The sequence below is a fragment of the Melopsittacus undulatus genome, chromosome 3 (genome assembly GCF_012275295.1).
Source record: "Melopsittacus undulatus isolate bMelUnd1 chromosome 3, bMelUnd1.mat.Z, whole genome shotgun sequence".
Classification (NCBI taxonomy): domain Eukaryota; kingdom Metazoa; phylum Chordata; class Aves; order Psittaciformes; family Psittaculidae; genus Melopsittacus; species Melopsittacus undulatus.
The window spans coordinates 114,260,905-114,276,418 of record NC_047529.1 but is presented as its reverse complement, the minus strand read 5'-3'; the positions used below and the strand labels follow the sequence as shown (position 1 = coordinate 114,276,418).

The window sequence follows — 15,514 nt, the reverse complement described above, 5'->3', positions numbered from 1 at the left end:
TCCTCTCCATCTCTTGGCAAAGGATCCACAGACTGCTTAACAAAGAGCATTGCTAGCTGCTGCCCATTTCCTTCTCAAGTGAGTGTTCGACGCACACGTACATGTTAGCATGTCCCAGATTTGGAGAAATGGCATGTGCTCTTTGAAGACCGCCCATGCCAAAGGATTATCAGTCCACAGCATTTCATGTCCTGCTCCAGCAATGAGCAATATCCAGAAGCCTCAGGAATGGGGGAAGCAATCCAAAAATGCCCAATAGTGATGTAGGGCCAAGACTCCTTTTGACTTTTTAAATTCACTGCTGATAGAAAATAAAACAAACCAAGCTGGAGAATGTAGATTGAAACCTAGCATCTCCCCCTGAGGACATGCAGATGAAGAGATACAGGGAATTTGGTGGTCCTTAGCCAGCACCAGAAAAGCCTAGGACAGAGCTTGCTAAACCAGGAGGCTTCTTAATTTCACCAGCAACACTTCAAAGTGGACCAAACCTGCTCATTTTACCATTTCTATCTCTGGTGTTAAGTGTTCCTAATCCCTCCTAGTGAGCAAACACTGCAGGGCAGCCGTTGTTGCAGTACAGCTTTATTACACAGCTATCGCTGCGGACAATAAAGGATCCTCTCCTGTCTGTTCTCACAGGCTCCAGCTTTTCATACTGCTTTGTGTCACTGTAAAGAGCCACAAAACCCAGCAGCGTTTATGGAGCTCAACAACTTAAAGCAGTGAATGGGGACGTTCTAAATTTGAAATTCTAAAATTTGAAAGCACTTAAAAAAACCCAACAAAACCACCAAAAAAGAAGAAAGAAAAATATTAGAATTACTACAACAACCAATGCTGCATCATGGGACAGCATCTGATCCCAGCTATTCTGGCAATGTCAGCGAAGATGTTTCCCAGCTCTGATGAATGCCTTTAATATCAGTGCTAATAACTTGAGGGGGGTTAGGATGGCTGAAAGGGAAGGAGGAGCATGTAAGCACCCATGTGAACACAAGCTGGGCACCTGCTGTGCAGTGCGGGGTTGAGACTGCAGCCCACTGGCCCTTAGACACGTCCTTGTGCAGCACAGCCCAGTTCCTCCAACACGGCTTTTTCCCAGGAACTGGCCCGTATGGAATAAAACAAATAAATCACAAGCATTTTGTGAAGGGAATAAAGAAAGTTCCTGCTGTCCCTAGCTCAGGGGAGCAGATGTTTTTCCATTAGCTCACTGCTCTCTGCCGCACTGGCTCTCTTTGCATTTCTCATCCATGGCATGTTCATTACAGTGTTTGTTCCCTAGGGTAAACTCAAGACAGCAGGTAGCCCACTCCAGCCCCACTGCGAGAACATGGAATAGTTATCCTGGCCATTTTCCTTTAAGTGCTCCTTTAAATTAGCCGTAGGTCTACCTGGTGAGTTTTGCAGACTGTGCTTAGCAGGCATTTAGCCAAACTTAGATCAAATTACCAGTCCTACTTTGCTGTGAGTGGCCATATTTGGTAAAGTATTGGGTTAGTCAAGAAGCTAAATTGTCAGATATAAAGTACTAGTGAAGACAGAGTGGACATTGTAGTTAAAAGTAAAGCTTACAATAATATAGCAACGGGAGCTGGGATATTAGAACTTTGATTAAAACTGGCTTGCAGCAGTGTAAAATGCTCCGTATAAATAGAGCATACTGTTATTACTGCCTGGAAATATAATCACACATACTTCAGATAAGAAATCACTCTGGTTACCTAAAGAGCTTAAAACTATTAAAACTATTTCTTTTCAGCACCGACGCACTTTGCTCTCTGGGTCAAAAGTGATCTTTTGTTGAAAGAAGGTAAATTTTGGCCATAAATTTGAACTATTTCAAGTGCGTTTCCCTTCTCCAAACAACATGACTGTATTCTCTAAACAGAAAGGAAGAGTACTGGCATGATTTTAAAAAGGAAATTAGGGGCAGAAATAGTTCCTAGGTCAGACATTCCTCTTGGTAACACAAGCAGTATTATCACCAGTAACGTCTAGGATTCCCCTTGCAGCTCCTCCTGCAACAAGAGGTAGGAGTTATCAAGCTTTATCAACGCCACAGAAGTTCCTTCTCTCCTCTGAAAGCTGAATTAAAGCTCTCAGACATGAAAAGAATAACAAAGAGGAGAACTGAGCATAAGGACTGCATAAAGACCACCTCTCCTGGTGCTGCACGACCACAGCATGTGCACTGCAGCACCCTTCCTGAGTCCTCCATGAAATGAGCTATTTCTCAGATTTGTGGCCAAGAACAACATTTGGGCTTATTAATGTTAAGGCTTAATGAGATGGCTCTCTTTTAAGAAGCCACTGCTTTTCAAGAGGACTGGAAGGGGGGTTACTGATAAAAGAGACCAGACAAGCTGTGTTAACAGTCTTCTCTGCAGAGCACTCGAAAACAGAATATGCCTATTAGCATTCCAAGCATGCTTGCTGTCAGGAGTGGACAACCTCACTAGCTTCTGGGGACAGCAGACCTTGTACTCTTCCAAAGTTAATTGTGACTACCTGCAGGGAAAACAGGAAGATACAGAAGCCTACCAAGAAATGTGCTAAGTTTCCTGCTGCAGATGACTGTATTTGCAGCTGGTCCTACAAGAGAAGGCCGGACATAAGATTAACAATGAGAATTCACAGTTCTATTTGGATGTGTGAAAGAGAAGAGTGCCCTTTCTAGCAACCACAGATTCACCAATAGCTCTTTGGTCACTTACAGGAAGCTAAAAAAGTACTTAATTTGCCAAAATTCACCAGGCATTGCTGCAGAGAACAAGGTGCAGCATCCATTATAGTGCAGCACATCTGGACTTAGCAGCTGCACTTCCAAACCTGCTGCTTTATTATCTTCCCTACGTAACTGTGCTGGTCATAAACCCAGAAAAGTTACAGATAAAAACACTGAGTCTATGCCCTTGTATGCATAAGACAATCTCTTTTGTGTTGTGATAAAGATACTCAACTATTTGCACAGGGTTCATAGCCTTGCCTTCAGCCATGGTTAAAGGAATGCACATATTCTCAGGCATTAATTATGAGACCTATTAGGAGTGCAGCAAGGGCTCTCCAGCTCCAAGGGACTGAGGATGCTTCTGCAATAGGCAGGAACTCCAATTGCAGCTGCAGGTGGAGAATGACACTGCAAGGATTCCCCTATGTAAGCACCATCTGAGAGCTACCACCTGCTAACAGGCCCTTTTGCTGGCTCTGGGGCCTGGCCTGGCTGCTGGAGGCTGCAAGAACAGCCTCACATAGCTGGCTTTGTATACATCTTTCCAATTTAAGCGCTCCAACTCCATCACTTGGTTGGTACCATTCATTTTCATGCCTTGGGATATGAAGAGGCACAGGAACTGTAATGGAACTGAGACACGATTGCAGCCTGTGCTCTAAATTCATACCCACACACTGACACATGGCCAGCTGCGTCCTGTTGGTGTCTGAAAAGGACGGATGCTTTGTTATAAATTTGCTGTTAGGATGAGGTTAGGAAATTGTTATAATTTTATCTAAAGATTTATGATTCACGTAAAAAGGTTAAAGTGTTAATGACAACAAAACCAACAATACAAGAGCCATTTCCTAAAGGCACATTAACATTTTTTCCCCTTCAGAGATAGGACACTGAGGCATGAAGAAGTTAGGCAACTTGCCTAGAGGCACAAGATTAGTCATTGACTGAACAAGAACAAGCCCAAGCTAAACCTGATAGAAATCTACAGTGTACTGGTGCAGCTCTTTCATGAATATGAAGGGACTCCAGATGCAGGTGTCAGACTGTTAAGCTGATCGCCTGTTGCTTTCCACAGCTGTTAATTTTGGGGTGAGCTGTAATGCAAAAGTGTGTGACTTCCTCAACTGGTTTTGACCACACATCTCTGTTTAATTTGTTGTTTACAAAATACCTCTGTTTTGGAAGTTATTAACTTCTTATGGGAAAGATTCTAGCACAGAGGGTCAGTGATACCCTTTTGGACTATTCCACTCACTAAGCCTAGTGTTAGATCCAACCCACTTCAAGGAAGTCCTCTAATTATTTAGGTGCTGTGCCCTTGTCTGCAGGGAGTAAAGACTACCTCAAAATACCTGCATCTCTCCTCATCTCTCAGGATGCAGTGACTTCCACACTACTGTGAGAAGACAATGGACAGTATCTCACCGAGAGCTCATTAAGCTGCATCCATAACAATAACTGACTTCAGTAATGACATTACAAAGCAGTCGCAGTGTGTATTTTCAGAATATCAATCTTGATTCAAGTACAGCCAGAAGTAAGCGTGAAACAAACCAAAGACTTAAAAAATGACAGGACAAAAAAGTTACAGCTTCTAAGAATAAATTCTATCTAAAAGAATTAATTAACACCTTTGAGAAAGGCACTGGATTTACATTGAAAAGTAATCATAGCAATTCACAGCTAGGGCACAGCAAGCACTAGGTCTTTATTGCTTTTGTCTTTTCACACAGCAGCAAAATGTCCACTGCCTACAGCTATCTGTAGGATGATGGACAACAGGCATCTGACTTATCACAATAAACTCAGGGGGTTTTCTCCACACCAGCCTCCTCTGCAGCCTTAAATCAGGAGCATAAACTGAATAAAGCAAAATATTGCGAGGAGCTTTGAAGCCTGAAGCACATTATTGAAATTTACATACATGCAAGCCATGTAAATGTATGTGAACACTTGCGGTTAACATAAAGGATGCTGCACTCCATAAGGTAGCTTCTTCTGTTCTTTAACAGTTAAGTCAAATTATAACAAAAAAGAAAGTCTTGTATTTTGTACAAGAACTGAAGTCTAATTGGTAAGAAATGGCCCACAAAAGCTATAAAAATCTTTGCTGAGAAGTAGGGTGAGACTGCCAGGGTTTATGTGAGAATTGCCAATTGCACAGATTAGTGAAATGAGACTTTGAAAGGTTCTCCTGAATACAGGATAGCAAATTATCAGCAAGGTTCCAGTGGGCTCTGCTTTTTTGTTGTTGTAGAGGCACCTCGGAAGCAATCACAGCACTCAGTTGTAAGTTCAGGTGCATAGCTATAGGCCCAGATGTGGGAGAAAAGCCAAACTGCAGGGTCAGAACATTTTCTATCAGTCCTGAAACACTGGAATGCAAATGGCAGAATGTGCTGGGCAGCTTTGATCCTCACCAACTGTCCTACATAAAACCCTTTCATGAGTCTGGAGATCACCTCTGGGTAGAGTTCGTTCTCACTGCTCCCTTTATGTGCTCTGCTGTAGCATCTCTGCATGAGTGTCTCAAACTGACAAGCAACCTGCAAGTCCATGGGAGAGCCAAACAATCTAGATAACATTTAATACGTGGTTTGCCCAGTGTTATTACAGGGAAGCACACAGGAAAAGGAGAATGAAAACAAATGTCCCTACCAGCCACCATCCATTAATGAAGAACTGCCTACCCTCCTCTTTGAAAAATACATTTCAATGATGACTCAGGTTTTCTGTGTGTTATGGAAAAATACAGGTGAGCTGGAAAAATCATGCTACTCCTGTATTTTATTTTTGGGGGGGTTGTTACACTGAATCAAGTAAGTGGTATTTCAAAAACCAGCCAGGATAGATAAGCTGATTTCCTGCTAGAATAAGTGAATTTCAACTATTTCTTTAATACTTTATCATCTCATTCATCACCACAGGGAAAAAGGAACTCCAGGTGGTCCAGGACTTACCAGCTTGTAGCCAGATTTGTTCAAGAGCTGTCCACAACTGCATAGGTCCTTGCTTCATTTCACTGCTCTGCATAGTTATTTCAGACATGGCCTGTTCCAGCCTTGATGCAGCAAGGGAAGAGGCTCGCTGTGATCCTACGGACCAAACAAACAAGAACAATAATACATTTTATACTTCTATGGGCTATTCCTTTGACTCATTAAGGCTGCAGGTCTGGTTCTGCACTCACTGCATCAGTTTGACGTAGTAAGAACGCCACTGAATTCTGCTGTGACCAACTGGGGAGACATGCTTTAGAAAAGGTTAATTTACTGACAAAAACCCACTAGATTACCCAGGGGCTGCAGCTCAAACAAGCGAATTAAGAGACAGACAGTAATGTTATAAAGGTCTGCTTAGCATTTATCACGGAAGCAACTGTATTTTGCTCATGTGGAAAACAGAACTCTACCATCAAATGTTTCATCCAAATACTCCTTAGTAACCACTGTTATCAGCACACTGTCACCATACAACCACAAAGCATGTCCTATTAATGTAACATCTTAGCACAGCATTACACAGTAGCTTGGCACCATTCACATATTTCAAGTGACATCAATATTGTTGTACTGGTTCAGAGGCAGTGAGGTTTTTCATTTAACCCTGGGGAGCAGAGAGCTCAGTGCTTTGACTGTATTAACCTTTAGTGTGAGCTCTAACATTTATGCAAGAATCAAGTACTTGGTGCTTGCACGTCTGGGACAAAACATCACATCAAAGCTGCTCCCAGGAAGAATGCATGGGCAGAGACCACCTTCTCCAGTGCAGCACGTGGGTTTATACTGGTGAGCCAGTCTCTTAGAGGGGTACCAAGAGGATGCTAATAGAACAAGAAGCTACAAAATGAGATTTCAGAGTTGGCTTCATAAAGCTTTGTGAAATAAATATTTCAACATGCAAAGGTTTAATGTGACTTTAAGGTTGATAAGCTCTTTCTCTGAAGAGCTGCTGTGACTGAAAGCACTTGTGCTGATTAGCACTGCTCTCCAATCTATCCTTACTGGCTCACATTGCAGACCACAGGATCCCATAGTCAAAATGCCACTTTTACTGCAGCCACCCTGAGGGAGCAGCAGAGCCTAGGAACAGGTACATGGAGGAGCTGGGATGGCTTTGGGCAAAGGAAGAGACATAAGGGCAAAAAGCCTGTCATGGGGCATATGCACTAAGGGCTGGCTTCACTGGATGCTGAGCAGGGACCCAGCCTTCCACCAGGAACAAGAGGAAGCACATTTCCATCCCATGCTCCTTCACAAAGACATCTGTGTGGTATGGGGCAGGATACAGGCTGCAGCTTTTCCCTATCCTGAAGCAGCACTGCTTGCCCCAAGAGGGTCATGGCTAGGGAGAGGCCACAAGTGCAACTGGAAGCCTAAAACTGCTATGGTAAATATGTGTCCCATTATCTCACTGCTAACTAATGTCATTCATTTTAAGCAGGAGGACTTCAGAACAGCCCTGCAGTGCAGGCACCTCCCCTGGAAAGCACAAATGTGCTCTTCCTAGATGCATTGCTTAAATTCCTGTGTGTTTTCAGACATTCCTGATCTCGCGTTCCAAGAGATGACAGTGCAGTAATGTAGCAATCACGGCTTTAATGGTACAGTAAAAGCCGTTCTGCTTCATGCAGAGGATTTATCATATTTAACAGATCCATCTTCAGCACATTTCACTGCATGGGATTCCTCCTCCTGCCCTGCCCACTCACACTCCTCTCCCCAATTCCTACCTCTGGGAAAAACCCCATAGAAACTCCCAGGAGTTCAAGTCAGACAATGGATGCTGAATAGAGGGAAAACAGCCACCCAAAACACAGCTTCCTTGCAGAAGGCAACAAGAAAATGGCCACATGAGCAGCTAGCGATGTTATCAGGAGCACTTTGAAGTTAGGGGCAGACCCCTTGCCTTCTACATGGCAAACCTGGAGAAAATGACATGGGATGTAGGGAGTTAGCAGTCTCCTGTACAGATCCTTACAGCAGCACTCCCAAACATGTTAGCAGGCTTTGAAAGCAACTTCCAGCATTGCATTTCTCTGCCAAGAGTGCCCTCTTTCAGAGAGTCTTTCTGGAACTGTGTCTTGCAAGCACCCATGTGTAATGCTGGTGTGACTGCATTAGGTGTGCAGAAGAGCTGGTGTTTCATTCACATCTTCACAGAGCTCAGCAAAATCCTCTTTTCCTTGCAAGTCAATCCAAGGACACTTTGACACTGTAAGGCACCTTAGTGCATTTTGGAGAGGTTCACACACTGCTGTGAGGCTGAACAGGATCTACTAAAGCATCCTCCCCTTGCAAAGCAGGTTTTATAGGGATACTACTATGAGCTAGTTGCACTCAGATGAACATGAGTCAGCTCCTTCTCCTCTCCATTAGCCAGGTAGTTGCCAAGAAGGGGAGTGTGGCATTTGAGGCTGATCTCACCCAGTGGTGTGGGCTTCAATCTGCACAGCCATAAGGAACCCAAGTTACTGAGCAATTTAGTGGTGGCTCTTTGTATTTAACAGCCTTTGGCATTCCAGTCCTTTGATGTTTATTTTCTCTTCCATTTCAGCTTACACAGGGAAGCAAACCATCCTACTAGGCAGAGACCACCCAATCCCTTCCCATCCCCATGTGCATGAGCAATATGGGGTGGGCTGACAGCTCCTGGAGCCAGGAAAGAGTATAGCTCTAGCCCACTCTGCCTCCCAAGAAAGGAGGCAGGCACATAACACACAGGTATCACTGACCTCAGGGTGGAAAACTGCAAGCAACATTAAAAGAAATGTCTCTGAATGTCTCATTATAAAAGATATCCTCCTAAAGAAATGTAGGTCTTTATATGCTAAGAAACCACCACAAACACTGTCTCGCAGAGCTTTAATGTCATGCCTCAAAATACATAAAAATGTTGGCATAAGAAGATACCACATCAATTCGTTATTTTAGTGCCGTCTCTTCCTCTTTTTAACAGCTCCACTCGACAGAATATAAACTTCCCATTTTACAATAAAGCCCTCCAAACATTTTGGAAATACCTCATAAATATAACAAAACTGATTCTGTCGTGATGAGTTCTGTGTATAAGCCATACAAAATACATCCGAATGATTTCAAAGCACTGTTCTAGGTTTGTTATAAGACCAAGAAGGACCAAGTTTAATATTCTGCATCTATGAAAAAACTGCTATCAAAATAGAAATGTACCTCAGTAGATTTACTAGGGCTCATAAGAAACACGGAATTCCCCAGCCTAAATCACTTCAGGCAAGAGCATTATAAGATAAGACTAAATCAAAAACAGAATGAAACAGCAAGGCAGAAACAGAATGGAACACCGATATTGGTGAATTTAGTTAGGAACATTGCTTCAGTTAGGAGAAGATGAAGAAAATAAAGAGGAATTAATCTTCCTGGCAGCAAACCTAGAATTCTGCACAGCAAATAATCGTGTTGTGTTCTAAGTGAGGGGGAGGCCAGTGTCAAACCCAGCCGCAGTAATCCCCCCTTCAGTGATGGGATCACAGTGTCTATGCACTGCAGTGATACTGCCGCACGCTCCGAAGGGGTTTAAGGATGGAAACCAGAGCCTCTTCCAGTATGGTACAAAGAAATCAGACCTCCCCTGTCCTTCAGAGCAGCAGCCACAGCCGCAGCTCCGGGGAGGCACAAGGACAAGGGGGGATAGAGAGGACCCTCCAGTCTCACCCCCCACTGCCTTCAAAGGGGCTCCCAACCCCGACAACAGACCCAGCTGCCTCCCTTCTGCAGATGGAGAACAGCAGCACCTAGAGCCTGCAGAGCAGCGAGCACAGACCCTTGCTGATATCAGCCCTGCACTAAGGTGGCTGGGAGGATTTCAGTACCAGCCCCATCCTTACATGCATTGTGGGTGCAGCCACGTTAGCATGGAAACCTAGATTCTTGAAGTGGAGGAGGAATACATTTCTTGGCTAAAACCAAGCTGCATTCAGTGCAAATCACTTTATGTGTGTGAAAAGCTGGTTTACAGCTTGCACTTTACATGGATTTGCTTTCTGGCAGGCGGAACCATGGCATACAGTGCTTTCTGCAGAATCACAGCTTCTCCATTGCATGTTGGCTGCTAGAACCAGGTGAAGAGCATGCTGAAGCAGGTACCCAGCCCAGGTGCTTTCTGAGGAGGGCACTACACAAAGAGCTTAACCTGAGCTTTGCTGTGACTCTGGAAGAGCCACAAGAGAGGAATGAGCAGGAGGCAGGAACAAGCTCTTAGCAGGCACACCAGCACATCAAACTGTTACAGGCTCTGCTGGTGACAGTTTGGTCTCAAGACCTTGCTGTGAAGTGGATGTAGCCCATACCTGGCCACTCTCCTTTCTTCAGACAACTACGAAGCAAGGCAAGGGATGTCCAGAAGAGTGTTAATGCCTTTATAAAGCATTAAGCACCAGCTAGACTTGAAGGGGCAGGGATCAGCCCCACAGTCTAGGCACCATAAGCCACTTCCTGTTTCAGCAGAAGAGTGGGAATTGGATGGATAACAAAAGTAGTGTGGCAAAGAATATTCTGGGGGTTTTACTGCTCTCCTAGTAACGCTCAGTGGCTGATGGATTCTGCAAACTACCTACAGTGTTTTCCAAATCATCTTCATATATTCACTGAAAGTCCATTTTACTGCCCAGCATTACGGACAATAACATATATAGAATCACAGAACAGTTTGGGTTGGAAAGGACCTTAAGATCATCCAGTTCCAACCCCCCTGTCATGGGCAGGGACACCTCACACTAAACCATGCCACCCAAGGCTTTGTTCAACCTGGCCTTGAACACTGCCAGGGATGGAGCATTAACAACATCCCTGGGCAACCCATTCCAGTGCCTCACCATATATTCCTCAAACCTTCATGATTATCTTCAAATAATTACTATCCTAAACGACTTTGTATCACCAGGAATTGTTCGTGTCATATCCACTCCCTTTTCCAGATCATTTTTAATACGCCAAACAGCACATATTTAGTACGTCTTCTTCATCTATTTGTGCTGAACTTGGCCTGTTCTCTTTAATTAAGCTGAAGACTATAGAACACTGTCATACAATGAGAAAAAGGATCTATGCAAAATAGAGTCATCTCAGCAAAGAGTAATAAAAATGGATTAAACAGATTAAAAGTTACACAGATACGTGTCTACAGAATAAGGAAGATTATTATATCATAAACATAGACCCTAAGGGTTTAACAGCACAAACAAAAGAGCAAACACACAGAATAGTGTTTTGATGTTTGAACATTTGTATGCTCAAGACATAACCTTGCAATGTTTTTTAAACATCAGTGGGTGTAAACAGGGGTTAAACACTCATAATTCAATGCAAGTCATGTACTTAACACAGAAGAACTTGTCTTGCATCTCAGCTGTATATGCTGAGCATGTGATCAGTTTTAACAGTTCCTAATGATCATGATTAAAACCTGGACAAACCCTAAATCTGTTACCCCAAAGCATGAGACATAAGTGCTAGGGTTTCTTAAGTGAAGCTTTTATAGTCTCCTTGTCCAGTTTCTGAGTCTGTGAGGATCATTTTTACACTGTTCCTTCTACATCCACAAGGGTAGAAAGTTGCCCTAAAAAACTCTGCAAGTTATAAGGCAAGTTTCTCACATAATCATCTGATTTTGAGTGAGGGTTTTAAAGGAAGCACCAAATGTCACGAGACTTATGATAAACATCACAAGTCAGCAGCACTCTGAAAGCTTCGTTTCCCCTTCCTGCCAAGATTAGCTTTGATGTCTCAGTTATTTCCATCTGACTATATCTGCTACTGTAAATGTGTATTTACCATACAATAAAGCATCACAAGGTTCATGTACAAATCCCAAAGCAAATCACCTTCTAATAAGAACTGACACTCACTCAGCTTTCCAAACCCACAAGAATAAAAGGCTTCATCAGGACAACTAAAAAGGATTAAATAGGGGGGAAGGGAGGTAAAAGGAGGAGGAGGGGAAAAAAGAACTGAATTATACAGTTCTTGCAGAATAAAGTTAACTCCCATCTAATGCCTTTCATGCTCATCTCAGAGAGCTTTGTAAAAGGAAACAGGAATTAATCACTGTTTTCTGCATGGGAAAGCCAGGTACAGCCAAACCACAGTGTGATGTTGTGCAGCAGAGATGGCCCTGGAGACAGATCTGGACCTCCTGACCACCAGCCCAGCAACACGCATGCACACAGCCTCCCACCCCTGCCAAAGAAAACAAAACATTCCTCTCCTGCACAAGCATTTAGGATGGGAAAGAACAGATCTTGTTTCCTCACCAGAATCGGTATCGTGAGCATCCGGGAGCGTGAGATGCAGCCCATTATGCTTTTTGATCACTGGGGTTTCGGTGACACTACTTCCTTTCTCAGAGCCACTGTAAGGAAACAAAACCATGTTACCTGGCCACTCATCAGCAGACAGACAACACTGCCCTTGAAGCTGGCAGTACTCATCTAGCTGCCACTGGACCTGAGAACTGAAGCTCTCCACTTACAGGCAATCAGCCTCCTGAATGTGTTAACACCACCACCTTGCCCATGGAAGGAGCTCAGAGACACAGTGCCCAGCAAGGGCTCCAGGGCACATACCGGTATCACTTTATTTGTCTCTCAGGACTCTTTGCAAACCACTGGATGAGGAACGTATTGGCAGCTAGGAGCCAGCCCAGAGGAGGCCAACCAGCATCCCTATGCCCAGGAAGAACCACCATCCATTGGGCTTGTCTCCAGAAGGATTTGTTCACAGCCCTGCTGTGCTGATGGGTTTGAAACAGACCAATTACCACCTTCCACCCAGGTGCTAATTCCTTCATTTCAAAGGGATTATTTGCTCCTCTCCTACCCACATTCTGTTCAAACAGAGGAGGAGGATAAAAGGTACCACACAGCACTCTGTATGAAAGGAGGACTACCCGGTCTGCTCTTCTGTCCTCACTGCTGAGGTCTTCCGGAGAGAAACACACCAAAAACAACCACCAAAAAATCCCATTACTTAACACATGTCTCCTGAACCTTCCTGTCACCACACAGCCTGCCATCCCCCAGGATCAGATGATGATGATGTCTCCTCTCATCATCCATTAACGGGCAAAACATCAAAAGGAAAAGCCCTGGCTACTTTTTCTGGCACAGTCCCAAGCCTGCAGCTCAGGCTTTGGACAATATTCCTCCCAGGAAACAAGCTGTCATGATTGTTGCGGATGCCCCATCGTCCAATCTGATCAGTCCTTTGGTAGGGATTGCACAGGATTCCCTTGAATTTGCATTAATTTAGCAGCCTGGGATGGCTATTTGGTTTTAAACGTGGTTAATCTGTTACCACAGAAAACAATAGCAAAAGATAAACAATGTCTTGTCCTTCTCAGCTAAATATCTAGTACTGAAAGCCACTCACTGTTGTGCATCATAGCAGTAATTATATTTACAATAGCTAATTAACATTTTACTTGGGCTTTGGGATCAAACATTTTGGTTTCTGTTGATGGCCACTGTATTCTTGAGCATTTGACTGCACAAATGCACTGATATCCCATTTCCAACTATCATGTGGTGACAAAGGAAAGTAAATCCTCTGTCCTGTACCTAGCCAGGATCAACCCAAGTGTAAGCACCCTGGCTGGGGGAACCATAGGGGCAGCATTTCTGTCTTACTGATGCAATGCACATGCAGGAAACCAGAAGCTGCACTTCAAAACATCACTCCCATGAGGCAAGCACTGCTTTGATGCAGCAGCCATCACCACAGAACCACTGCTCAGACACATGGCTGAGCACTGGTTTTTATGCTGTTGTCCTGGTTTCAGCTGGGGTAGAGTTCATTTTCTTCCTAGGGCTGCTACAGTGCTATGGTTTTTAATTTAATCTGAGAATAATGCTGACAACACACCAATGGTTTTAGTTGTTGTTAAGATGTGGGTTCCCTAATCGAGGACTTTTCAGTCTCATGCCCTGCCAGTGTGGAGGGGCACAAGTTGGCAGGGAGCAGAGACAGGACACCTGACCCAAACTACCCAAAGTGGTATTCCATACCACAGCACATCATGCCCAGTATAGAAACTGGGGGGGCTACTCAGAAAGGGCTGACTGATGCTTGGGGATGTGCTGAGCATTGGTCAGTCGGTGGCAAGCACTGTATTATGCATCACTTGTCTTTTACTTCATGGGGGGGAAGGGAGAGGGAAGAGTGTTCTTTCTCTTTCTGTTGTCTCCCTTTTCATTATAATTATTAATATATTTTATTCCCATTATTAAACAATTCTTATCTCAGACCACAGGCTTTACCTTCTTTTTGATTCTCCTCCCCATCCCACTGTGGGTAGGTGATGCGCAAAGTGGATGTGTGGTGGTTATTTGCTGGCCAAGGTTAAACCATGGCAGCTACACTTCTACCCAAAGGAGACTGGTGGATGCATAAGTGTGGACAGTAAAACTGACTGCAGGATAGCAGCGTTCAGAGGTGGTTTGATGAGGGGACCTCAGTTAAGAGGATGCATCTAAGTACAGTCCACAGCAGGGCCTTTTAACTGGGAAACAAAGTGAAATCCCAGCCTGAAAACCAAGTGTGCAAAAAACCTACTCCCAATGGCTTTATTTGTTATCCTGGAGAAGGGCTGGAAATGAACTACTTCAAAGCTGCAGTACAAGGCCTACAGCCAAGAAAGCTTTTCCAAGCATCACAGAAGGGACAGTAGCCAGATGATCTGCCTTCCGCATACAGCACTGGAGAGGCTGACAGCAGGACACACTGCCACTCCACTGCCCATGTTATTAAAATGGAGTGGAGATGGTGGATAAAACACTGACAACAACTGCAGAAGGAAACACTTGGTTGTGAGATAATGCAGACAAGAGGGGACTTGAGCATGGCCGATAAATATCTTCCTGGGGAGAAAATACTGGACCCTGAAAGACTCCTTAGCAGAGTCATAGTAAGACTGCAGAACTGGGAAACTTAGATCAGACAAATGCAACCCAATGTAACTAAAGTGCAATTTAATTGTGTAGGCGATTAGCTGCTTATTGAGCTAGTACAGAATACTGGGTCCAACAGCTCTCAACTTCACATTCAGAAATACAGGCTTCTCTCTTCCCAGAAGCCCTAAAAAGTGCCTGTGTCCAAGTCCCACTGGACAGAATTCCTCTGCAAGGCCAACCCAGAATATCTGACATATTTGTTAGCTGATACTGCTGCAATTTGCTTAATACAAGGGGCTTCTTGGGTCACTGAATCCAGCCTAAAACTGCAGGTACCAAGTTCATTCTTGTTACCTTTCAAACAGTACTTCCCAGGAGAAAACACTTTATGACCTGTTGTTTTGAGAAAGCCACAAAGTCCCACTGCAAATAGCAGTGTCATACACATTAGAGTCCCTAAAAGCAAAAGCAAAGCAACTCGTTTTGTTTAGGCTTCTATGGCCAAAGCTTATCAACAGCCTCTAAAGCTATCACATCTTGGTTTTTTAAGTATAACAGCCAAGCACAGCTTGGGATCTGAATGCAATCCAAATGGCTGAACTATTTGTTTGTCTGGTTTGCAATGTGCTCTCTGCAGTCTCAGGCTTGCAGTCCCCCCTTGCAATCTCAGTCATAATGGTTCACTGTGGATTTGATCAGCTTCATGAGGACTACTCATGGAGATAAAGATCATTCATGTGAGAGGTACATGACTAAATCCTTAGCTAAAGAGACTAAGACCTAAGGAAACCAATGATTCCAGCCTGTAAGAGACCACTCCTCTGCTGCTCTTTAGCTAAACCAACAAGGAA

At 44.0% G+C, this 15,514-nt stretch overlaps 1 protein-coding gene across 2 annotated transcripts in view; it reads right to left on the bottom strand.

The window, feature by feature from the left end:
- The window catches only part of TTC7A (tetratricopeptide repeat domain 7A), a 167,710-nt gene that overhangs the window by 44,409 nt on the left and 107,787 nt on the right, over positions 1-15,514 (bottom strand). For both annotated transcript variants that reach the window (XM_034060407.1, XM_034060406.1), the window contains exons 17-18: positions 12,027-12,124; positions 5,698-5,832 (exon numbers count right to left, since the gene is read on the bottom strand). In XM_034060407.1, the coding sequence (XP_033916298.1) occupies positions 5,698-5,832; positions 12,027-12,124 (233 nt within the window). The remainder of the gene's footprint in view (positions 1-5,697; positions 5,833-12,026; positions 12,125-15,514) is intronic.